Source organism: Tyto alba, unplaced genomic scaffold (assembly GCF_018691265.1).
Source record: "Tyto alba isolate M040663 unplaced genomic scaffold, T.alba_DEE_v4.0 Super-Scaffold_13, whole genome shotgun sequence".
In the NCBI taxonomy this organism is placed as follows: Eukaryota; Metazoa; Chordata; class Aves; order Strigiformes; family Tytonidae; genus Tyto; species Tyto alba.
The window spans coordinates 4,733,096-4,759,542 of NW_024881275.1; the positions used below are offsets into that span (position 1 = coordinate 4,733,096).

Consider the following 26,447-nt stretch of genomic DNA (forward strand, 5'->3'; position numbering starts at 1 on the left):
AAGTTTTCACTTTCTGTGTTCTTGTTCTAAGGCATGCTTTATGCCAGTGATAGGGAGAGGTTTGCTGTTCAAATATTTTTCATAATCCTTTTCTGCTTTTATCTTTGCACACCTGCAGATTGATAAATACATAAAGCAGGATTTCTGCACTTGTGCTTATGGAATTCTGCTCTCACTGAAGTCAATGGGAGTCTTATTATTGCCTTTCATGTTAGTAGCCTTGACAATCTCGTTGCTTTTCAGTGTTCTTCTATTTATCTGGTAACTATTTTAGTTCATTGTAATTTCAGTCAGTTTGAATAACTCCTGAATATAAGAATTATGTAAAGAGCCAGAAATACTTCTCCGTTCCAGAAATAAAAACAAGTCAGAAGCTTCACTGCAACAAGAATTTGAATTTTAATGGCCAAAAGAAAAACAGTTTTCTTCTTAGTTTAGCTGACAAACTATCTTTTATGTTAGCTCATTTTCTTTAGTGCTGTCTTTTTGCCTACAGCGTTTTCTTTGACAGGCCTGTGTGGGTGGGGTGGTGGGGTGTTTTAAACACATGTAAAGGTTCAGGCACAGGCAGGCACACTGCTAAGCAGTCCAGCTTTCCTAGGAAAAGGTACTGCCTGCTCCTTCTTTCCTTTGTCAATATACTTTGAGTCTTTGGTTCCCAAAACTAGTTATTGGCTTAAGTGTCTTTCAAGGGCTTGGGAGGCTTTTCTAAGCAAGGTGGTATGAAATGTCTACAGATAGCCCTTACCAAATGGGAGGGAGGATAAACACATTACCAGGCAAGCCAGAAACTCTTTAAGCGGACAGTTAGTTTCAAGATGCCTGTACGTGTACATTCAAAGTCCATTAAAAATAAAAGCAGACACCTCAAAATTTAAAAGAATTGTTAGAATAGATGCACATAATGTAAATGCTTGTTTACAGAATGAACAGATCTCATTGACTGCTGAAAATCTATTTACTTAAGTTGAAAAGGAAGACAGACTTTTTCAATCAGTGCTATTTTCAGAGCTTGAGAGGAATTTGAATATTTGTATTTATTGAAGTCAGTGAATTCACAACCTAAGTATCTGCATAGGCTTTTGCATTTTTAACTAATAAAACATTCTCTACCAAAATGTTACTTTGAAGTTGCTCATCTAGGTTTTGTTTTCAGGCCACTTCAGGAAGACAGGAGAAAATGGATGTTTTGTTGTGCATTTATTTATGACCTTCATTCAAATTAACCAGGGCGTATCTGTGCTGCTGTTGCTATTCAGACTAACTTTGATATCTCAGAGCTACAGAGGAATCAATAGTGGGATCTCAGTTTTAAACACATATAAGCTTAAGCAGATATGAACTACATTTTTTTTTAGCTCTACCTTTATGAAAATGTTTGTTCAGATCTTTAGGTTTTGAGAGTTCAAATATGAGGTGTGTAGGGTTTTTAACTATAAAATCCCCAAACTATTGTATCCTATTAGTTCTAATTAGGAGTCATTTGCAACATAATTCTGTGTTCTAATTAAGTGCAAATTGTGGTTTAAGTGTCTGATTTGTGTTGGTACACAGAACAAGGATTTTGTCTGTTCTGATATATTAGGTACTATTTCTCTATCTGTGCAGGAGAGATTTTGAAAAACTGGATTTCCAAAACAGGTAATTTTAGTCATTACAGAACTACTGGTGGTACTCTCAGCATGCCAAGTTTAGATCAGGGAGAAGGTGAATGACAAAACAGAAGAGTATTCGTCTGCTTTCACCCACTTTCTCTGGGTTGTGTGAAAGATAGGAAAAAGTTAGTCTCTCCAAGGTAGTTTGCCTTCTTGGATGAAAAGGTAGTTGCTCTGGTTTCTGTATGATTCTTAGTCTTAACAAGACTAAGTCTCTTTTGCAGCAAAGTTTGCAAACAGAACATTTTTCAGCTGGGACCACACATGATAAAAATCAGTGAAGCAACTTTCACTCCTAATGATGCCTCAAAAAAACCACAATAAAAATTCAGCCCCTCTTCTCCCCTTGCAAACTCCTTGTTCATGCAAAGTCTGTAGTATTTGCCATTTACAGTTTTTGAACTGGCAGTGAATTCCTTCAGTGGAAATGTATAACGTGCAATGGTGTGGATCTCTGTGATGTATTACTGGCTTGTACTGAACTTATTTTCTCTTGAAGAAATCCCAGCGTCAGCTGATTCTTGAGCCCAGCAGTACGTATTGACACAGGCTTGTAGAACCCCCCTATTAACCAGATTGTATTCTTGGTAATATTGCTGGCTTGAACTCTTACCTATTATGCCAGTTTCCAAGTTATTTTAAGATGATGTTCATGCTCTCTGTGCAACTGCCTGTTCAATGGTTCATTATACCAGCAATTAAACTGCTGCAATTGGGAGCCCTTTCTGAAACGTGTTTGTCACATCATTTTAATTCATTCCCACTTCCCTGTCTACAGCTAAGTTTAGTGTAGTGTCAAGGACAGTATCAGGACAGAGGGGCTAGGTCTTCTGTTTAAGATCTGCCACTCAGGCATAGGCTCAGTGATAGCATATGTTTCATTAAAATTGTACCTATTCTTTCTCATAGTTTTTATCTAGTATCTCTTGCAGCATGTGTGGACTCCTGAAGTGTCCATGCCATCATAAGGAAGATAGATGATGTATAATATTGCTTGTTGTGGCTGCTTGTATTTAGGACTGTTTCTGATTTCTACATAAGTCTTGTAACAGTGGACTTCCCTCAGCATTTGTTATGTAGGCAATGTTCCATGAAGAATGACAAAATTTTTTATATTTACATGAAAGGCTGTATTCTGCAAATATATCGATGGGTAGACCAGACTGCCACTTGGGACAGGTAGCCTTTCCAAAACAGAGCTGGGAATCAGGTGTTACCAAGTGGCTTGAGGTTGTTTGAGTTTGATGTTTGTTTTCCAAATCTGCATTGCTATCTTTTGAAATTGGATGTAATATAATCTCTAATTTGCCAATGTAGATTTGAATGGTCCTACTTGATGAGGGTTTCTTAACATGAGAAGTACTGGTTATGGATTCTGTTACCATCTCTAACTATTACTCTGTGTTAACCTGTGTCACCTATTAGTGGCCCCTCCTGCTCCAGAAAAGTACTTCCATGTAAATTTCCCGAGTCTATTCCTGTTAACATTTGGGCTCATTTGTCTCAGCATTTCATAATGGAGATCAGTGACATCCTTTCCACATGTGGACAGCAACTCTCCCCTGTTGAGTGTGGAAAAGGCCTTGTTTCAGCTACTAGGGTTCTTGACATGCTTAAAAATTAAGGTAAAATGTACCATTTTAGAGACTTAACAGTCTATTTCCTCCTCAGAATTTCCTTGCCACTACTTGCCTTTTAAATAAATGAGCAACGGATGGTGCATTGACTTGTGAAAGTGGAAAAACTTGCAGAACAGCTACATGTAAATTAGTGATTTTTTTAATAGCACTTCTAGTAGGAGTTGAAGATATCACTGATGACATGTTTAGGAAAGCAGTGTTGATGTTAGGATCTGCTCTGCCTAAGAGAAAAGACCTGGTGGTGGTTATTTGATAATAGCTATTCCAGATTCTGGAAAATTACTGTTTTTTGAGAGGTATAATTATACTTTATAAAATTGATTAGAATATGGTTCTGATGGGTAATTATAATTATTCTAGTGAATTATTGTATATTAATTACGGTATAATTATTTTAGTGAACTTTTTCCAATATTGGTACAACCTTGTTTGCTGTATTTGATGATAACTTGAAAATTGGGTGTTTTGAGAAGTGAAGAGCTTTCACTTAAATGACAAAGTAGCAAAGCTTTCTAATTATGAATAAGCATCTCATATGCTGAAGAGAACTCAAGTTTAGCTGTGGCTGTTCAGGGCTGGTACTTGCACACAAGGTATTTTGCTTAGGTTTTGCAAATGACCAGTGTCTTAATATGCATATAGATCTGTGCTGATACATAGGGTTTTTTTTTAAAAAAAACAATAAATTGCTAATACTGATATTGTTTTACTTGAGATTTTCTTTTTCTTTAGTTTACGATGGTATCAGCATCCTACTGAAGAGGAACTACGGATTCTTGCAGGGAAACAAAGAGGGAAGAGCAAAAAAGATAGGTAAATATTTGTTTTAAACTTTCTTCTTTCTTTCTCTCTTTTTTTTCAACATGATCCACATAACTTTGCTAGCCAACTTTTGTCTTTGTGCGAGTTAAAAACTGCTAGTTTTTATGACTGCCCTGCTTGCATTAATTGTCACAGCTCTGTACTAAACTGTGCCCCTTCAGTTTAACAGAGTTGAACATGCCCAAATCGTGCAGAACTGGATGACTTCCAGTCCACAAAAGTTTAGATTTGTTTTAGTGAATGTATTTATTTGGTTGAAGACTGAGGAAAGCAAATCTTCTATAGGATTGAAGCTCCTCATCTTGAAGAAAGATTTGTGTATATTAGTTCGACAGAGGATTAGTATGAGCCACCACTCTTACACAGCTGTGAAAAAGGTAAATGTGCTCCTAGGATGTATTACGTTGGGTATATCTAGTAGAAGAGATAGGGAAATATTAATCCCCTTGGACAAGGCACTGGTGTAGAACCTTATCTGGATTACTGTGTACAGTTCTGATCACTCATTTTCAAGAATAATGAATTTGTACATGAACAGGTGAACAGAATGCTGCTAGGATCATCCAGGAAACAGAATGTATGTATTAAAAGAGGAGGCTAAAGGAGCTTAACTTATTTAACCTGGCAAAAAGACAACTGAGAGGGATGGGATAGCTGTCTATCAGCTTAAGCTGGAAGCAGATTTCTGACATTCAGTCATGAAGTTCTGGAACGGACTTAGCAGAAGTACAACTGTGACAAGAACCAAGACATCTTCACGTGGTGGAGCTGGCTATGTTGATGCAAGATTTCTGAACTGGCTATGTTTAAAACAAACCAACCCACTCCTCTTCTTTCTTCTTGGTGACAAAGGAAGTTTCCTTTAGTTCTTCTTTTATTCTAGTATGAACTCTCCTATAATTCTTAACACTTGTGTTAAACCACAAACTGCATATATAATCTGTTCAGTGTAATGTAATTTCTTTTTTTCTGTTTCATAGTTCTTAAGCTACATGGCTAGCAACCATATTTGCCATACTTTGGAGTAAAGAATTAAGCTGTTCCTTTAATATTAAATAACTTTAATTTTATGTGTTGCAATATTCTTTCCAATTCAGAAACTCATTTTATCTAACAGTTTGCTGTAACAAGTTGAGGCAAAATAATTGTGAAAAGCACTATAATTTATAACTGTTCATTTAACCAGTGATAATTATTCACATGTAAAATAACTTAAATGATGTTACTGAAGTTACACCCATAAGAGCCTTAAACAGAAAAACACAATTGCCTTACCAAATAATTATTGTACATTGCTCTTACTGCCTTTCCTCATCCTTGCCAGCCTTTTGCCATCCAAAACGTGTGTTCTCACTTTCATCAGAGCAATTCCAGGCTCTCAGCTGAGTGGAAGCATGGAGTGTTAATTTGTACTGACAGCTGTAGCTTAGATTTTGTAATATTTGGAAAACTTACCATGAAACTTAGCAGGAACCTGTATCACAAGTCACCTATACATGCATTAAGTCCTTCTTCAGTTACTAAACTTCTACATTTAATGTTTCAAATGCGATGCTATGTTTTTGTGACTCTGCAGTCAAGTTTTGTTGGTGTGATTTAGTTGTTAGAAGATCGATCTAATTATCTTACTATATTAACATGTAATCAAGAGAATACAGTTGTAGTTGTGTGTACTAGGGTAAATGTCAATCACAGGGGATATGAAACTTCAGAGAAACCAAGACGGTAACTTGGAGGCTTAGATGATGCTTTCTTTGCTTTGCTGTTTTAACAACAGAATGAATAATATGCTTACTTTTTAGTCAATAAATATACCTGTGTGTCCTCTAAAGAAGCTGCTGTTGCTGGAGGAGATCTGTAAAGTAGGAATTGTTCCTGTTCAGTTGGTTTGGATGTACTGTTTTAGGTTGCACAAAATGGAATGCAGTGCTTCTTTGAGCCAAGCAGATGTGGAATGGATGTAAGAGAAATAAGGATTAATCTATTTGATTTTCCTGTGTCTCTTCAAGATAAAGAATTTACTTTGTTAAGCCCATGGTCTTGCATAATCTAGTACCTGCTCCTTACTTAACCTTTCAAATTTGAACAAATTAAAAGAGAAATGACGGAAGGAGATCTAAGCAACTTGCTTGAAAATTAGCTTTAGAAACAGCTGTAGTGTGAACTTATAGTTCATTTTACTCAATGCATATTACACTTCAGTATATTATGCTGTAGGTTATAATAGCACATGAGTATTAGACAGATCTTCTATTTCTGAATCGTTTGTGTTGTATTAAATTGTTAGGCAAATGAAAAGGTCCACAGCTACTATGAATTACATTGAATTAAAGCTGTCAATGATCCTGGGCATGTTCTGACTGTGTCTATTGGATTATGAGTCCCCTGGGATAATTAAAGTATAGGAACACCAAATTTTGTTGAGTTGAAATGGCTTCACTTATCAAAATGCTCATCTCACTCAAGATGATGGTACTCCTGGGTGCAGGCAGTAGGAAAACGTCAGAGTACAACTGGGGGTAGGGAAGCACACAGAAGCTTGCAGATAGTCAAGTGGCTGGGCAGTATTTGGGACTTGTTTAGGCTTGAGCACCTGAATTTTTGGAGTAATGCTTTAGATTCCTATCCTCAGTTTTCAGTTTGTCCTTTAAAATTCTTGTGCTTCAGATGTTACTAAGAATTAATATAACCTGAAAAAAAAAAAAAACACAAAACCCTTATTAATGCTTTCTGCTTGTATAGGAATACAAGATAAGAATCTCACACATTAGCTGAGAGGACATAATTTCTTGAAAATAAGGTCATGATACATGAATTTCTTTTTAATGCTTATGTCCCAATAACTCATCTTTCTATGGAAAATCCACCTCTCCTTTTCTAGTTTCAGAGGTGCTATCCTAAAACGTGGCAGAGTTTGCTGTCTTATTCCCCATTTTAGGAGTTTTAAGTTTTGATTTTGATTTGTTTGTTTGTTTTTAACCTAACAAAACATTTTTCTGACCTGCTTTAATGATTTTTTTTTTCTTTAATAATGATGAAGTAAGTTTTACCCTAGTTAATAATGGTAATCTCTCAGCCCAGTTTCATGTAACTTGACTTTGTTCAGGTTCTTTTAAGAGCATCCTGTTCTCTTCAATTTAAAGTCTAAGTTATGTGGCTTATTTTCAGGAAAGCGAAGTTCATGGTGTTAGTATGGTTTGAGAGCTTCAGATGAAAATATGGCTTTTGCTATAAATATCTCATGTTTTATGTTCTTTACGTGTATCTCTGCTGTGAAAAATTATTCCTTAAAGATGCATTGTAACCAACAATTTGAAAAATGTAGTCTAACTTCATATTATACAGAAAAGACACACTTTAGTTTATACCATATTTCAAAGATGATTCAGTGGAACTGGAAAAGGGGAGTGATGGTGCCTAGAAGAAAGGCTTCCACGTGAGGAAGAGAAGCATAAGGTTTCCTAGTCTGAGAACTGGCTGAGGGAGGGTTTTGCAACAGGTACGTGTCTAGTGTGCGCCTAAGGTGGATAGGGAGTAGTAAACTTACTACTATGTTACAAGTAGGCATAAAATGACATTAATAGAGTAGATTTAAGGATTTCTCAATTTGGGACACTTATTGTGAAACTTTGATGCCTTCAACATGCTGCACAGCTTAACAAGTTTCATACTGGTTCAGAAAGCGATTAGGCAAATTCATCTAAGATTTGAAGAACGGTGGTTTCAGAAGATGTAATCCTTGGTTTAGATTATACTCACGTTGCTTAATGCTGGAAGCCAGGTAGGGTTTAGCACTGTGAGGATCAATCCTTGGTTGCCTTTTCCTTCCATTTGTATAAGTAGCCACCTGCATGATAGGAGCAAATGAAATCTGCATGTTACTCTTTATGAAGCCCCTGTGTGTTGCTGTCATGCTCTGCAGCAAGGGCGAAAACCTGGAACACAGCCTCATGCTGTATCATGATGTACTCGGCCTTGTGCATCTCCCCAAAGAGCACGATGGATTATTTCTTTTCAGGATGTACTGGATCTCTAGGATTACTAGTAATACTGTGATTTTTTTTTTTTTTTTTTTATCTTTCTTTACATAAGCAGGTTATGAATTAAAACAGGTCTATAGTATTTCTACACATAACCTTTTAGATTAGAAAACTATCTTTAAATTGTCTTTCCTTGATGCCTTGTAGGATGGATCTTTCAGGGATCTAGGTTAGTCTAGTTCACATGATGTACTTGCTAAGCACCCTATTGTGACAAAGGCCTAATACTTTTAGGGAAGTTTGGTTTTGATTTTTTTCCTTACCAGCTATCTTTCAAGATAGATTACTGCTTGTTGTGATTTCCAGTGAATGTTCAATAAATTAACACTGCCAAGTCTGCTTGTCTTGTTTACTTTCAATCTGAAGACTTTAACACTCCCATCTTCCAGCATCCTGGTCTAGACCTCAGTTAAAGAGTCTCACATTAGCTTTGATTTCTTCAGGATATCTGTATGGCGGGGGGGATATATTCTGCTCTGTAGCTGTACTCATACCACTAACCTTTTGAGACTGGGAGCTTACTGTAACACCCTGTAGCTTGCTGAACAGAGAAAAATCAGTGGGCTGAAGTAAATACTGGCCAGTGGATCTTGCCCTAATACATGCTCAGGATGCAGCATATAGGAGCTATTTAAATGCATATCACAGTGGTATGTCAGAGCATTGCAAGATAAAGCTAGAAATCGTTTACATATGTAGTTGTTTCTCAAGATCTGAACTTGGATTAATGCTTTTAGCTAGCTAGATAAAAATATGTGCATTTAGCAAAAAAGTGGTCTGCACTTTTCTTAAATTTGAAATGCCATTATATATTGGAAAAAGCTTATTTTGTCATATCTATGGGTATATTATTTATTTTTACAGAAAATATAATGGTCATATTGAGAACAAACCCCTAACTATTCCAAAAGACATCGATCTTCACCTGGAAACAAAATCTGTGACTGAAAGGGACACTATCGGTAAGAATAAGTGGATGCAGACAATAATAATACATCATTTCAAATATATCCTGATTCTTTCTATCAAACGTTTATTTGTGATGGAATATCTTTTTTTGTAGATAATGAATGAAATACAACTGATAAATGAGAAAGCAAGAATTAGGGCTAAGTGTTCTTTGTTGTTCCATGGGTGACATCTTAATAGGAGTGTTATGGAACAGGATGAGTAGGTGAAAACCAGCAAAAATCACATCTGTTATATCAGACATCCATAGCAATAGGAGACAATACTAAAAGGATCACATCATAGTCTGTTTGAAATGGACATCATAGCTTTATACAAGAAAATGAGAATTGGCAGATGTCGAAACTTATACTTTCTGCTCATCTAAAATAGGTAATCTAATGTAGTAATGAAACCTAGGCCTTTCAACCACACATCTGAAACACTGAGATAACATGCTTAGAAACGGAAAGTGACAGCAGCGTTAACTGTTTTGGAACATGCTGGTTTTTCAAATGGTAATTTTTGATTCCTTAATCATAACCAATCATTCTGTTACAGAAAACTTATATATGCGTGTGTATGTATGTGTGATATGTATTTCTTTCTATTTGCATTTTTATACTTGTGTTCTATGCATTAATATAGAAAGAAAGGAAGCATAGTCTTATGTAGGAGTCTTTTACACTGTCACTGGTAATTTAAGCTGAGAAAATACCTGTAACATCATTGCAGAGCTTTTTGAAGCTAGCACATAAATAAACAAAGCATTCACAAGTTTCAATTAGTGTTATTTGATGGAAATTATACATTTAACTGTGCCCCTGAGTATTTATAGGTACTGATACAGTGTAGTGTTTGACTGTCTTTAGAAAGTTATGCATACAAACTTCTGTTGAATCTAACCAGATAGTTATTTCAAAGTAGGTATAGGACTTGGAAATACCTGAGTTTGTCCAATTTCATGTGTTTGGCATTAGGTAGCTTGTAGTCAACAGACAGATGCTCAGTAATGTTTTGTGACTTTAACCCTGTAGATGTAGGTGAGGTGTTTGCAAGGGACAAGCTGCACTTGGTTGTCACAAATTGTTCTTTGCAGTTCCTGACCCCTATGGGAGCTCTCTCTTTGTAAATCACCCAGCCTACATGCAACACAGTATGATGTGTTATGAATGAATTATGTATGAATTTTTACAGTGGAATTTACACAATGATTTATTGCTTTACAGGAGATATTAACAAAACCTGGAAGAACAAACCATCAGTTTTAGATGTGTGTTTTTTTTAAAGAAAAAGAGGAAGTGATTATATGTAGCATTTTACATGATTGCTAATGAGCTTTTAATCTTTAGCAGAGACTCAGAAAAAACCTCTTACCTGGAACTGCAGCTAGACTCAACTGGAAAACCATTTTCTGTTGTGATGTTGAGATCTAAATTAAGTATGCTTTTTGAATTTAGGATGTTAATGTATAAAAGCTGAGACAATAAAATAGTGAAATCTTGCAGCCTTATAAATTTGAGTAGTAATCAGGTATCCAATAACTGAAGAGTGAAGTTCAGGTGGTTGAGTGGAAAAAATGTGGCGCGCTTGGTGCTGTTGTTTTCTGCTTGGATGATCTGGTTCTGCCTAGACCTAAGTTAATTGAAAACATTTTTAAATTGTGACTGCATTCTATATGTGTCAGTAACTGCTTGAAAATATCACACCTTTAACATTTACAAACTTGTATTTTTCAGCATTACATTATTTTCCGGAATATCAGTGGTTGGTGGATTTTACCGTTGCAGCTACAGTTGTGTATGTCGTGACAGAAGCCTATTACAGTATCGTGAAGCCCTCACAAGAAATGAATATCAGCGTGGTATGGTGTCTGCTTGTCTTGGCTTTTGCACTGTATCCTTTTCTGTTTTCTTAAATCACTCTATCTGTTCCAAATAGTTTATATAATTTTGCAATTTGTATAAGCTCTGTATTATTGATTGGCAGGATACACAAATGCATAGCATTTGGAAAATGGATCATGTAAGCTAGTGCCATTGTTGGGTAATGTATGGGCTGTACATGCTCTTCATACATGCTGATACCAATAGCTTGTCAACATTAATACCAAGCTATTTATGGAAAAAATACATGCATGCAAACATACAGTTAGTGCTCATCTGTAGAAGATACAGCGGTTCTAAACAAATTTAATTTTGCCTGGTTTGGCAATCAGAAATAGATTTCTGTATGGAAAGTATTTACAACTTTTGGAAAGTGTGCAATTTACTGCACAGTTTTTGTGTTCAGTATGTTTAATCTGACACTGAACAAAATAGTACAGTAATATGTATAATGATTTATTGCAAAGATACATGAATTAATAATTTTAAAGTGCAATTAAGATCCTCTTACGAAGTTTACAGAAAATGAAATGTGTAGATGGTTGTAGAAGCTGAGGTGGTAAGTTTTCAAAGCTCTGTGAAGAGCTGAACTCCAAGGTTTGCTCTTGGTGATTCTGTGCTGGCTTGTTCCAGTCACCTGCTTCATCTGACTTGTGACAGCCCCCAGGAAGATTTGTTCCGTAACTTTACCAGTCACTGAAGTAAGACTGATAGATAGGCCTGTAATGTCCTGGATCCTCTTTTAAGACCTTCTTGTAGATGGGGGTGACATGAGCCTTCATCTAGTCTTCTGGAACATCCCTTGATCTCCACAACTTCTCAGAGACTGAAGAGCGGCCACACAGCCAGCTCTTGTAACGCCCTCAGCTGAATAATGTCAGGGCCCATTGATTTGTAGGGTTCAGGCTCCTGTAACAGTTCACAAACCAACTCCTCCTTCACTCACAGTGGGTCTGTGTTTGCATCAACCTGGATTTTTGTTCTCAGGGCCTGGGTCCCAACAGTGCTGGTAAAGGCAGATGAAGAAAGTGTTGAGAACCTCTGCCTTTTCAGTGGTGTTGGTGGCTAATTTGCCTCTCCTGTTTAACATCAGGCCAATATTTTTCTTCTGGTTCTGCAGGAAAGTCGCCTTTTAAAGACATGATAGCTAACAAAGCAGTGGACTTGAGTAAGGGCCTGCAAGAGTGCTGGTTATGGAAATGCAAGTTAGAAAATGTATTTCTGCAACTAATTTCTCAACAGCTGGCAACCAGATAAAGTACTAAGTTAGGGTCGAGATAGCACTTGAATATTCCAAATTGGTTCCTCTGTTTAAATTCCTGTTCTTCAATAAAGATACTGCATTTGTTTTTTCTAGGGGGGTGGAGTGGGGTCAGTGGGTGTTATGTAAAACCTTTGAACTCTAGTATTTGGTTATATTTGGCTAGTAGTTCTGGATATGCTTAATGCTTGTCTATATTTGATAATTATTAGAATGTGTGCTGCTTTTACGAGAAGGACAGGAATTCTTTTCCTAAGCAGTCTGAATTATAAATGATATCCAGAATTTTCTTTGTAATAAGTAAGAACTTGCTAGAAGAGGGAGTCAACTCAAGTTATGAAAAAAAAGACTCAGTGGCTTGCTTCCAGACCAGGTATTTCTCCGTTGACTTGTCAGTGGACAGGTCCACAGTCCAGATGTCGGTGTCTGGCTCTTGTGCACCTTATGATGCTATTATAGTTATATAATAGCTAATATATAGCTGTTACTGCACAGCTTTTGTTTTACTTGTTTAGGTGAAGTCAGGAATTCTAGTTTAATCTTGTCAGAGGGCAGGAGAAAGGCAGCTACTGCTTAAGAAACCAGAAATGAAAGCCAACACCTTTGACTTCAAGTTTGAGGATGAGGGGGAGATTAATAGAACTAATGGAAAAACAAGCTTCAAATACTAAAGCCACAGTGTGCTCTTAAATTTATTGGTGGCAACGCCCCATTTCCTTCATCTTTCAAATCTTGGGTATAGCCAACTTAAATAGTACTACAACAATTGCAACTGTAGGTGAAACAGAGTTGTGAATTATATATTGTAGGAAAATCCACTGCAGTAAATCTTTCTTACAGTGGTATTCCAATGCAATCCTAATCACTGCTTTCATGTGGTCATCAATTCAGGGCAAAACCAAATGCGGAAATTAAAAAAGATTAAGTTGCCTGGCAGTGCATGCTTTCTGTCACAGTAGTGTGACCATGCAAGTAACTGTTAGGGTCTTTTTTTGATTGTTTCTTTCTCACCTGCCATTTTTTATATGAATTGAACCTAAACAAATGTTTCCAGTTTTATCCTAATCTGACTGAAGCACTTGAGTTCTAATTGCACATTTGGATTTGGTGGAAATTGAAACAAATCTAGTGTTCCCTGCACGTTAGAAGCACATTAGCTATATTTTCTCACTAGCCTTACTACATGACTGAAAGGGAAGTAAGATCAGATAGAATAGTATTAAAAGCAAAAGGTCATGTGCTAAAAGCTAAATTTTATTTAACAAGCTGTGAACTGTTAATTGCATGCTTTAGCATTTTTATGCCTACGCAGGTATTGTCTAAGGGATCAATATTGTTTTGAGGTTTTTGTAATAGGAAGTAGAGAGAAAATTCTTAAGGACTTCTGTCAGTTTATTGGGGAAAGGATAGAGAAGTTAAAGTTTAAAATTTGTGTGGTACTTCTAATCATATATAAATTTGGGAAAGCCTAGAAAAGAATGGTCTGATGTATAGGACCAAGCCTTCAGAATTAAGTTCTGGGAAAGAAGAAACTGGTATACCGGTGTAACCTTGTATAATGAATTATTCAGTACTAGGTAGTTGAATAGTCATTTGTTAATTATAAAAAGGAAACGGTCAAAACTAATTTTCGCTCACTTTTTACATTTATTTCACTTTTTTTTTTTTTCCTGTGGCATTAAATAGACCTTGTTTTTATTGGAGGCTTCTGCACGGAGTAGGTGATCTTGTAGAAATACTTGTGAAAGGGCTTTGCTGTATGATTCTTGGACTGATGGGATGAAGTAGTGTGATCCTGTGCGGTCTGGGGGGTTAGTGGCAGTGCAGAAGGCTGCCATACCAGAGAGCACAGTCTAAACTTTATACTAGAGTTAACATCTCCATAAATATGTTAACGTAACTTTGGGCATTATAGCTTTTTGGGTGGAGGAAGATGGTGCAAAGAGTGATGTATTGAAGTATTGGTAACAATCCTCATGATCACTGGGACCTAGGCAAGTGAAAGGAGATTTCGGAAGAAAATTGGCTCACTCATGTGTTATGGCATCAGGCCTCTGGGATGCTAAGAACATTTAAAACGTACCCAATAATTTACTTACCAGTATGTCAAGACCAGAAATGATTCATCAAAATTTAAATGTTAGAAAAATTTGGTTACCTCCATACTTTCAGTTGAAAGCAGTCAACGTGATATGTCATGGATTAATTCTTAGAACAGTTTTGTGTTTCGATGACAGGTGTTTCTTCTGTTTCATGGCTATGTGTTAACAGGTGATAGGTTGTAGTAAGGGTTTTGCTGTCAGAATGACTGAAAATAGCTTAGAGAAGTTGGAAGTCATGATTGGAATTTTTTTCAGCTGAGTATTCCTGAAATAGATGTTTTGATTCAGTGCAGTATTAGCAATTTTTAATGTTCATAGTGTAGATATTCAGAAAAATGCCAGAAACTAGTCTAATCTATACATGTGTGTTTTAACAGAAATTTAGTCTAAACTTGTGTACTACTTCTTTTAGTATTTGAGTTCTAGTGTTACTGTGTGGTGGCATTACACTGACGGTAGTTGTGCTCAGCACACCTAAGCTAGCTTTAAGCATGTTTTGTGTGCTGAATTGTTGGTGCAGCTGCATTAGCAGGTACTTCAGTGAAAGATGCGGATTCCCCTGCCAGGGTGGGTGGATGCTCAGGTGGCAGCTCACGCTCAGCTTACCCACTGTAAGGCCAGGGCAGGGATGTCTGCATGTCTTCCTCGTTCTGCTGAACTGCAGTGAACAATACCAACCTCACAGCTGGTAGTGTGGATAGTAGTTTGAGGATAGGGGACTGTCCTATTTATAGCAGAAAAGATAAGTAAATCTTTAAATGACTAGATAGGTTCAGGAAGACTCAAAGATGTTTCTCGGAGGCAGCATTTATATGTCCTGCTGTACCACCTGCTTGGTGTTTAATATTTCTGAAAGGCTGCAGGATCGTATGTTGCTTGATCACTTTTCATGCTGATAGCCTGCACTCACTGAACAATTTTCGGTACCTGAAGAGGAGTAACAAAAGAGCTTGCAAAACAAAGATACTGATTTTTTTTTTAAAAGTATTATGGGTCATGACCTGCTGATTGTGAATTTTGAGTTAAAAGTGAGTATATGTAATGTTTCTTGCAAAAGTAATTTTAATGTTTGTGAAAACTCATTGTGGTATAGACCACAATGTTTTAATTACTACTTTAAAAATTATTCTTTAATTACAGTTTGCAGATAGTAACTATTGACTGATTGATGTTTTCTATTATTTTGAAATTGGCTTCTGTCAGAGTAGATATTCAGAATTAGAAAACTGAATTATTGATTGCAATTTTAAATGTAGCAGTCACAGCCAGCTTACTTGCAAAGGACTGGGTTTGTAAAATAACAAGATACATTTTATTGGCAGGGGGAATAATTCATGAGGATAGAATAAAATGGACAATACTTGAGAGACAATCCATCTTAATAGTAGCGTGTGCCTAATTTAAATTACTGCACTTACACAGCTATTTCAAATTCGTCACTAAGAACAACTGAATCAGAATACTTACATTTTGTCTGTAAACTCTTAAACAGTGTTTTATGCAATAGTTACTGTTGCAAAGGCAAGGTATTTAGGAAAATCAGTGTAGTATAGCAACAGTAAGGTATTTCTTGGCTGGGAAGCCCTGATCTGAGAAGGTTTAAGTAACCTAATTTCGTTGGTAGATTAGTAAATTTCACTTTTGGAAAATGTATGGATGGCATAACAAGGAAAGCACAGTCTTCTCTTAACTTGACTGAAGGTTGATCTAGGGAAAGCCAGTCACCAAATACGTTAAAATAACCATGAAACGTTAAACTACATTTTTTTCCTACATACATGCAATTAAAAATAATATAGATGAGTTTATCTGGTTTTCAACTGTGAATCCAAATATTTTGTGTATTTTATTAGAAACAGAAGATGGATCTTTTTCTCTTCAACCATATGCATAAATATCAGTGGACTTTATTGTTCAAAAATTCCATAATTGCAGCAATTTAAAAGACAAAATTATTTTTGTAAAAGTGTATACTATAAATTCTACAGGCATATCACCTTTCGTGACAAAAAAAAAAAAAAAGTAATAAAATGTGGGGTGAGATTCTAATAACTTGGCACTGTATACTCCTGAATGATTTCTTCAGTAGGTCCTGAAACATAGGTCAAGCAGTGAAAGGAAGTGATGAAGTGAGCCATAATGCTTTGCTTTTCTCCATCCCTAAAATAGTGGTCATTATTCAACTAACCTAGTGTTTCAGTCACGTATAGTTTGCATAGTCATTAATTTATATTAAGGTTTCTGAATCTGCACAATAATTGGAATTTACTGTCAGTGTGCTTTCTTTATCCCAGATGCATTTTCCACATCCTTTAGGCACAATCCATAGATGAAAACATGAAGTACCTAGGGGATTATAAATCTGTGTATAGGTTGGGACTGTTGATCATAAACTGTTACGAAGTCCTCTGTATAACTTCCAAGATTTGAAATGAATGTGTTTTCATTTTGTGATTGATGCCCCTAGCTGTAAGAAGACACTTGGTTTAAGAATATATTATTAGAGAAACAGAGCTTTCTGGAACACAGTCAATATGACCCATTGTGTACTTTTTTAGGATGATTTACATATTCCTTTAGATAAGTTGGTTCTTTCTGTGAAGTATGAAGGGAGCTTAAGTTGATTACTGTGAATTTAGAGTCATTAGATGCTGTGCTTAGGCCACATTATGGTGTGCATATCAGTACCAATCTGCAAATACATGAAATATAGCAATCCTTATGTTTCTTGAGGGATTAACTGATGACTGTTCAAATGTTTTACTGAACAGATACTCTAAAACGTGTTTCCATTTAATCTACATCTCTAAACACTCCCAATATTATGAAAGTGCAAGTATGAATGAATATGTTATTGCATAGTGGAAAAAGCAGGTACAGTTTACACTTAAAATATTTCTCCTTTTTCTCTTTGTTTTTTTCAAGGTGCATAATGTCTGGAGTGATCTCTAAGTACTTTATTTAAATATGGACTGGATATTGCCTGCCATTTCAAAAAAATAATTACAGTGGACTGCAATTCATAGAAATAAGAGTTGACAATATATCATGAAAAATTTATCTTAATTGACTGTTTAACTTTGGGGCTAATTGTGTTTAGAAATGTATTAAAAAGGAGAATACTTAATAAACATTTTTAAAACAGCTTCATAACAGAGCAGGTGATGTCTTAGATGTTTCTACTTGTGGCAGTGGGGTTACATGAAAGGACTTAATATATCATACCAGACTATATGAGGTTTTTATAAGGTGGTTTTGTTTTGTTTTCCAAAATGAGCGTGGAATATATTTTTTCTTTCCTGGATAGTACTAAACATGCAGTTGTTTTGCTGTCTTTGATTGAAATCTCAAGAAATCTCAAACGGGTGCATGTGAAAGTAGAGAAAAACAAGTTTTGTTTTTTCATATCTTTTCTGTTTAGCAAAGTCACGTAATAATTTAAGCAACAATCCCATGCCATTTGTCACGATTGCTTGTAAGACAGGTCTGTACTCTCTGGGAGCAGAAATTCTCATAGTTGAGAAATTTTATCCCATTATTGATAGAAGAACTTGTTGGAGCATTTTGTTCTTGCTGTTTATATCTATACCTTAGGGTTGTGCATCCAGGAAGAACACATATAGCTCTACTGAGGTTAAAAATGTGTTTACTCACTTCCTTGCTATCACAGCTGTTAAATTAAAAAGTAATGTTTTGGATTTTGAAATTAAGATATATTAAATCTTGAGTGATGTAGTTTGGTAGAATATTTTTCATTTAGCTCAATATTTTGCATGGAAGGTATCGTCTTATTTTTTGTTTGTTTTAACTTATGATTGTGTAATTCTTTACATTTAAACTGTGGCTTAATTCTAGGTTGATAGTGAATATTTCTACAATTGGCTGTAAGTAAGCCTAAATCAAAACTATACTCCAGAGTAGTGTGTTCCTGGCTACCCATTACGCGATTATTGAGCTTTACAGTATTCTGTAATTTTAACCTGAAATTGGCTGAACACATATTACTTTTTTTTAAAAATTGCGCATCATAGAACAGCCTTAGTATAGATGACCAAAATACAGCTTTATAGTTCTTAAATATAGTTATTTTACAAACTTAATTTTCCTTGACCTTTTTCTTGTGTAGTAAGGTACTGTTTTCGTTGACTACCCATTATTTCAAAGTAGAGGATGGAGGTGAAAGATCAGTCTGTGTCACCTTTGGATTCTTCTTCTTCGTGAAAGCAATGGCAATTCTCATTGTGACGGAAAAGTATCTGGAGTTTGGACTGGAATCAGGTAACTCCTTTCTTTAGTGTTTCCAATAGCTCTAGTGATTGCATGACCTGAAAAAGTTATTTTCAGTCTTTTAGGTGTATGCTTTTAAGAAATTTTCCTTTGGAATGCAGATTCTGAAGGATATCCTGTATATTTTCCCTGCTTTCTTTTACATAGTGTACTCTCTGCCTAGGTTGGTTGTTTTCTTTGATATTTGCCTTCCAGTTTTACATTTAACTCATTTTGTCTTTGAAAGTAAAGTGAAGCTCCTTTACTGAGGGGAAAAAAAAAAAAAGAAATACCTGTGTTTGTAAAAAAATACTGTTAATTTTATTCATGTTTCTGCAGTGTACAAATAGCACAGAAGTTAATAATGAAGTTTTACTGCAATATGGCATACTAATTAACACAGAAAAGAGCTACGCCAGACATATGAAAATTTGTTTAAAAGATGACCTATTACCTAACATTTTATTTCCAAAAAAGGTTTCTGCATTCACACTGTAATAAAATACATACAATACATTTGTTTCTGCAGGATTCTCAAATTTCTCAGAAAGTGCTATGCAGTTTCTGGAAAAGCAGGGTTTGGAGTCCCAGTAAGTTTCTAGAAATATATTTGTCTATTTTATATGTGCATTTGTAACTGAACAACTTGAATTTTCATAGCAACCATTTGTCTTGCATGTTTTGCTCTTGTATGGTCTTATAGTCTCTATATAATAGTGTGAAGAGGTTGGTTAATGAAAATAATTCATGAGTACTCACAAGTAACTTAAATTTCATTTGTGTTTTCTCTTTTTAATTTGATGATAGCTTCTACATTGACATTTTGGTTGTAGTTCATAAAATACAATTCAAAAGTATAAACATTTTTTTCATGGTAATTCCTTTCAGCTTTGCAAGGATTGCCTAAAACAGATGATGGGTATTTTTTGCCATTCCTGTGGTGTGCAAGAGGATGAGTGTGCAAAAGTTACAGATGGAGCTTGTGAGAAAGTTGGCATTAGGAGTAAATTTTGGTGTTCAGTCCTGTTCTCAGGTTGTAGTAGTGTTTTCCTATTATAGAAGAACACCTTCTTGCTACAGGACATCCAAGTGTTGTATAGACTGTCAAAGGAACATGGCATAGCTTGTGAGACAGCCTCTGTATATTGTAAAATGGATTTCTATTACAATTCTTTCCTTATACATATGGTCTAAACTGTATTTATGGGGTGTCTCATCACTGTGGGAGCACAACTTTGAAGTTCTTGCTTGATAGCTCTCAAGTATCATGCAGAAGCTACAGAATCTCTATTTTTGAGGAACAGAAGTTTCCTCAAACTAGATTAGTGTCATTTATGAATAAACTCATGGAAGATTCTTAACTGGATCCGATGTGTTTCTTAGCCTTTCTTCACTCTAAGCTATTGCAAGTTACTAACTTCTGTATTAATTTTCCAGTTAAGTGTTTGGGGATTTTTGTGCTTTCACAGTGCTTTAGCTATTTACAGCAGCAATTGAGTTGATGATGGTGTCTCTTGGTAGTTTGTATGACATAGATTAAGAAAGAATCTGAAAACTCATGTGGATCACTAGATTTGTTTTTGTTCCTCTTTAATCTGCGTTAGTTACATGTCATTTGTGGGGTTTTTTTGTGTAGTCTAGTGTTAATTTCGTAATTCAGTTGATCTTGGATATTTTTTTCTGTAAGTTTTTTTTATAATCCATATTTTATTAGAACCATCTATAATAAACACTTGGAAGAGATATGTTAATTGGCCACATGTATGTTTTAGATAAATCTGTGAAAAACTGCAGTTACAACAGTTTGATAGAACTTTTTAGTGGATAAAGGTAGAATGTAAGTAATATAACTTAAATATCCATTTTGTCTTTGCCCAGCTAAACTTATGATGCATCTGTTCCTCTCTTAAAAACATAATCATTAAATTCATTCTATTAGCTATTTTTTTATATAATTTGTTTTTAATTACAATATAAAATTATTCCTTTTTTGTGTGTGTTTTTTTTTTTTTTCTCTGCTAACAAATCTAACATCTTATAGGCAGTAGCTTAGGTTTTCTGTTTTTCTAGGAAATAAATAGGTGACTTTTTTTTTTAATTTTAACTCCTGATTGGTTTGTAATAATGCTGGTATTCCAGAGTAGAACTATAGAATACTGTCTTCTTTTTTTATTAAATGTTAGATATTGTAGAGTTGAAAGTAGTCTCTGATACCACCCTCACCCCCACCCCACCCCCCCATCCAACTTACTCCCCAAGAAAATGCTTATTTCCTTTCTTTTCTTTTAGGGGTCCTGTGTCTAAACTAACCTTCAAATTGTTCCTGGCTGTTCTGTGTTCACTTATTGGTGCTTTTTTGACATTCCCTGGCTTGCGACTGGCTCAAATGCATCTGGATGCTCTGAATTTAGCAACAGAAAAAATAACACAGTAAGAGAAAATATATGCACATAGGTATATGCTACTCAGTCTTAAGTCTTTAATGTCTGAAAATAAACAAAGCAAACTATTCCAATGAGAAGGTAGTGACTAAGACTTCTGTTGCTGCCTGCTTTCCGTATCTCGAGCAGACTTGCCACCTGCCTCTTTCTGCTCAACCTGTGCTCTGCCAGTCTTTACGTTCTTTGCCTTGTAATTAGAGTCCCAAATAAAGGAGCTATCCTTTCCTCCTGCAAGAGCTCCACCATGAATGTTTCTGCTTACTGCTTCCTTTCCTTCATCATATCTTTTCGGAAGTTAAAATAACTTTTGGGAAGTAGAGGTGCAGCCACAGACTTTTTTTTTTTCCCCACCCCCACCTCCAGGTGGGCATCATGCCTTTAATAAATTAAGAGTAAGATAGAAAAAAAAGATGACCCAAAATACTTGATAAGGGTCAGATGTTAATACCAGTCTAAGGGAGTATTTTCATTTTCAGTTGTCCTTGAGTTTAGTAGTAAATTGCTTTCTCTGGTTTAACTATTTCGTTTCAGTGTTCTGTGGTTGAGGGATAAACTCCAAATGTCTGTCATAGATCTAGACCTTTGATGTTTAAGACATTAATGACAGATTCTGCAGCAGAGGCCATTGTGATCATTTAGTCTGGTCGCTTTCTTAAGAGAACCGTTACATTTTCTGATATGAAAATTATTTATGTTTGAACTGCATTTTTGTTTTGTTTTGTTTTGTTTTCCCTCAGAAATGCCCATTTTAAAAATTAATCTGTGTTTAAAGTGGGTCCTTCACTCTTGGTAAATTTATAACCAAGTACTACTCTGTGTTATACTTGCACTTATTGTAGTTGAAGGCATCTAGGTACAGCTGCAAGCTGTTGGCTTGTTGTATCTGCTCTTAAGTTTCTGTCTATGTGTAGGCTGTGACTGAGTCACTTCCTAATTTGTTCTTTTCAGCTAAATAAACTGCTTAGTTTTTCATTTTTGTAGTTCTTCATATTTTAAAATTTCTTCTGCCTTTTCTGTAAATATCCTGTAATTTTCCAGCATCTTCCTTGATCTGTGGACATGAGATCCTAGGTAGAAATATAAAATGTCTGAAAAAGAAGTCCATTAAACAAGAACCAGAAGGGTAATTAATATCCACTAGAATGGGTTTCTGAAAAATAAATCTTCTCTAATGTTTAGAGGATATTGGAATTGGTTGTTGAAGATAACTTTGTGCAACACCAAGCAAATTATTTTCAAAAGTCCACCAATACTTTGACTATTCAACTGGAACAATATAAAAATTTTGTTAAATGAATTAAAACTTGGTCAGATACCAATGTAATTAGCTAATGAAATTATAAATGTAGAATCATTGTCAAATGATATGTTCTGTTTGGCCTGAAGAGATCAGTATTTGCCTTTAATGATGTGTTTTTATGAATTAGTAGATCATTTATTGACTACTTGCAGTTGTTTGACAGTGATTAACGGTGAGTAGTAAATGAAGATGACGTGTCACTAATACAGAGCTCTCTAATTTAGGTGCAGGAAAACAGTGCCTTTCTCGGCAATCAAATACATGCTGTACTTTTGAAACAAACAAAAACCAAACCCTCTAAATCTCCAAAGATGCCTAAAACACTCACCAGCACCCAAGCTCACCGACAACAACAACAAAAAAGACCCCCAAAAAACCGAAAACACCCCACATTCCATTACAGAATGGGAGACTTAATTTACAGGGAATACTGACCAAAAAAAAAATAAAAAAATAAAAAAAATTAATGATTAACTACTACTTCACTAATACGTTCAAAATTATTAATGTGGTTCTTTTATGTACGTAAGGAGTAAGTTTTTTTGGGGGTAAACAGAGTAAAAATAATCTGGTGTCCTTTTCAGTTTTGATAGCTGCTCTAATTTTTTTCTTTAGCAGCAATATCCTTCTCTGCATGTATTTTGAAGTCGTCTTAATCAATTTGTACCATTTTTGTACACATTCCCTCATTTTCAAGAGTCTTTCAGCCTTTCTCCCTGTGCTCGAATAAACAGAAAGGGATTCTTGCCACCCTTTGGCACATTCCAGTCCATTAACTCAGTAGGATGTCTTAAATAAGTAGAAGCTCAGGTAAAATGCTTTCACAAGGCACTGAAATGTTTTGGACTATTCTTTGATGCTGTCATATTCCCTAGCAACACAGAATAACTAGCAGTGCTTATTTCTTCATCTGAAACCAATGATTTAAATGTGTGTGATGACATCTTCTGAAACATGCAAACACTTTAATGGTTTCAGGAAGCTTGGTAGTTTGAAAACAGTAAGGTCTTGAGTTATTTAGAATAACTTTTGATTACCTCATTTTTTCTATAATGTAGAAGCATTCTGGTTGGAGGTGGAAGTATGGACAAGCTGATACAGTTAGAGAGGAATCATTGCACTATCAAAACCACCAGGTCCACAACACAGAACTCTTCAACCATTTTTGTTTCATGAGTAATGAAAAATGACTGGGATAGGGGGTTCAGAAATGAAGGATATTAGTTTCAGGAAAAATTCCAGAAAGCTATCTCTTCTTTTTAAATTCTGGTGTCTGTTTTGTACTCAAAGATTATGAGAGAGTACTACTTTTACATTAACTGTGCACTTTTGTGCAATGCTTCTAAAATGGAATAGCTGTGCTGGCTTTTTTATTTTTTTTTTTTTTGTCCAAGTATCTTGAATGTAAGCATCAGGTTTCATTTAGTCAGGGTTCCTAAGTAGAAATCTTAATTGAACTGGGAAATCTGAACTCTGAGAACTGTTTCCCCTGGTCAGTATAAATAATGGAAATTAATCTGAGGACATTTTTGATAAAGCAAAAAAATAGTAATATAGCAGGATATTTTCCACAGTTATGTGTGATTCTGACTCTCTAGACTAAAACTGTAATAGCTAGTGCAGTTTGGTGTTAATGCCATCATACAGAAATTTTCAACTGTCTTTTACAATAGTGTGACATAATGCGGGTAGCTCCTTTGGTTAGATTATTTGGAATAAATCAAGTTTTTAGGTAGTCTAAGAGCACTTTTTAAAAGCTGCAAACCGTGTGACTTCACAGTGTATAATATTACTCTTTTGTTGAAAAGTAAGTCACAGCTATAAAATAGGGAAGCAATTTTCTTAGTTACGTTTCTCACAACTATTTTAAAATTTGGATTTCTCCTTTTGAATCTGTATCCCCCATTTCAACAGTAGTAATTGTTTGTATTTAATAACTTCCCCCCCTCCCCCCTTTTCTCTTTCAGAACATTGCTACATATAAACTTCCTGGCACCTTTATTTATGGTTCTGCTGTGGGTAAAACCAATCACTAAGGACTACATTATGAACCCACCTTTGGGCAAAGAGAGCATCCCTTTGTAAGACTCCCTTTAAAAATTATTTCTGGGGTATTAATTAAAAAAACAGGTCTAAATTGTGCACTGTGAAAGTTATAGAAATGTGAAAGACTTAAAATTTCATAGCATCTGCTGTCAAAGGTATTGTGGAAGTTGCAGCTGAGCTTTCAAGAGCTTCTGTTATTTCAGAAGAACAAGAATGAGTTGCAGAGTGTTGAACATTAAGGTGGTGGTGCCCATAAAGCTGCTATCTTCCAGCATCTCCTTGGCAGTGATGGGTTGTTCTTGCTAGGGGTGGAATACCACCTCACTGGCACCTTCTGGAACTTTCTATATTTTTGGTGTAGGAAAGAAGTGGTTTTGCTGAAGACAGTGAAGATACATTGGCATGAGAACTGACCTAAGCAATTTGTTTTAGATCTGTGTGTAGGTGAAGTGCATATGGAATTGATAGCCAAAATATTTAAAACATAAAAAGGGAACGAATTTTCAGGAAGAATGGTATTTGAAATAAATACTATGTAAGTAGCACCAGTGGTTGTGCTTGTCAGTATTAGTCTAGGTAATTCAAAATAGTAGTACTCAAATAGACTTGAAACAGGTATGATTGGCTGACACTTAAGATATACTTCTAAGGTAATTCTGTGACCACTGAACTATTACATAACGCATTGCAAATACACATATTTTGTGCTTCCATTTTGTTTGTCAGTTTATCTTAAAATGAGGGTTGTGCTGTAACAGGGTATCTAAGGCAACTGAAGGACACATTTGCTATCTACAACTGTGTCTTGAAGCCTGTAATTATCTGAGTCAGTGTCCTATCTTCATTACTCAGAATTGAAACATTTAAGAGCCATTCTTGTTTACAGACAAATGGATACTAATTTGTATCTAATGCTGCAGTAGGGCTACTAAGAAGTAGCAGTAGAGAGAAGCGAAGGGCAAAAGTGAATATAACTTGCATATGAATTTCATAACTGTAGATAGGTCATTAAGTATTTTTGACAACATGCTTCAAGGTTTCTTTACCAGTGATACAAACAATTAACTGTAGCGATAGGTGACCTTTGGAAAACAGCATTATCCTTTTTTTTTATCCACAGAATGTCAGAAGATACATTTGATACTGTGAGGTTGTGGATTATAATCCTGTTGTGTGCTTTACGGTTGGCTATGATGCGTCATCATTTACAGGCCTATCTGAATTTAGCCCAGAAAAGTGTGGATCAGATGAAAAAGGAAGCTGGCAGAATAAGCGTGGTTGATTTACAGAAAATGGTAAGTATGGTGTCTCTGAGGTTACATATTTAGAGTGCCCTGTCTGTACAAATGGGTTTTTTTCCCGTTTGTTATGTCTTCTGTGGCACCAGAGCTGAAATCTGAATGACCCTTTCTAAACTTTATCTCCTATAAAAATAGCATAATTACAGAGAAATTCTGCAAACCAAACTATGCAGAGATGTATCATCCATATTATGCAGATGACTTAAAGTTATTCAGAAGTTGTTATAAAAGATCCCTTCATGAACTGTTCTTTACAAATATGTACAAATATGATGTGTTCCTGTGCAGCATGAATAGATCTTGAAGAGTGCACAGGGTGAGTCCTAATCTGTAGCTACAACATGGAAAAAGAAAGTTTAGTTTAGATAGTAGGGCAAAACACTGTTACCTAATCCCAACTATGATTTTTTTTTTAAATTGAGGCAAAATTTGAGATAAGGTGGTTATGTTTTAGAATGAAATGAGACATGTCTAGTTCTGTCAGACCACTCTGAAATGCATGAACCTAGTTACAGAACTGTCTGCCCATCCTGTTACTGTGGCAAAGGAAACATTTCTTTGATTTTTTTGTTGGGTTTTTTTTTTTTTTTTTTAAGAGACATAATAAAGCATACCATCAACAAATTGAGGAGGTAGAAATTCATAAGCTTGTTGTGAAATGGTGTTGTATGTTGCCTGCAACATAAACTTACATTTTTAGTGTTGCATGATAGTGCTGCCTGATGATCCTGCTGAGTTG

The 26,447-nt window shown here is 35.5% G+C and overlaps 1 protein-coding gene across 4 annotated transcripts in view; it reads left to right on the forward strand.

Moving 5' to 3' along the window:
- The window catches only part of LOC122152883 (transmembrane protein 161B), a 45,768-nt gene that overhangs the window by 13,713 nt on the left and 5,608 nt on the right, over positions 1-26,447 (forward strand). For 2 of the 4 annotated variants that reach the window (XM_042787758.1, XM_042787761.1), the window contains 8 exons: positions 4,028-4,108; positions 9,022-9,119; positions 10,845-11,001; positions 18,481-18,632; positions 19,150-19,210; positions 20,910-21,050; positions 24,329-24,442; positions 25,528-25,702. In XM_042787758.1, the coding sequence (XP_042643692.1) occupies positions 4,028-4,108; positions 9,022-9,119; positions 10,845-11,001; positions 18,481-18,632; positions 19,150-19,210; positions 20,910-21,050; positions 24,329-24,442; positions 25,528-25,702 (979 nt within the window). Of the gene's footprint in view, positions 1-4,027; positions 4,109-9,021; positions 9,120-10,844; positions 11,002-18,480; positions 18,633-19,149; positions 19,211-20,909; positions 21,051-24,328; positions 24,443-25,527; positions 25,703-26,447 lie in introns of those variants that run through there. The other 2 variants (XM_042787759.1, XM_042787760.1) reach the window with 2 other exon arrangements.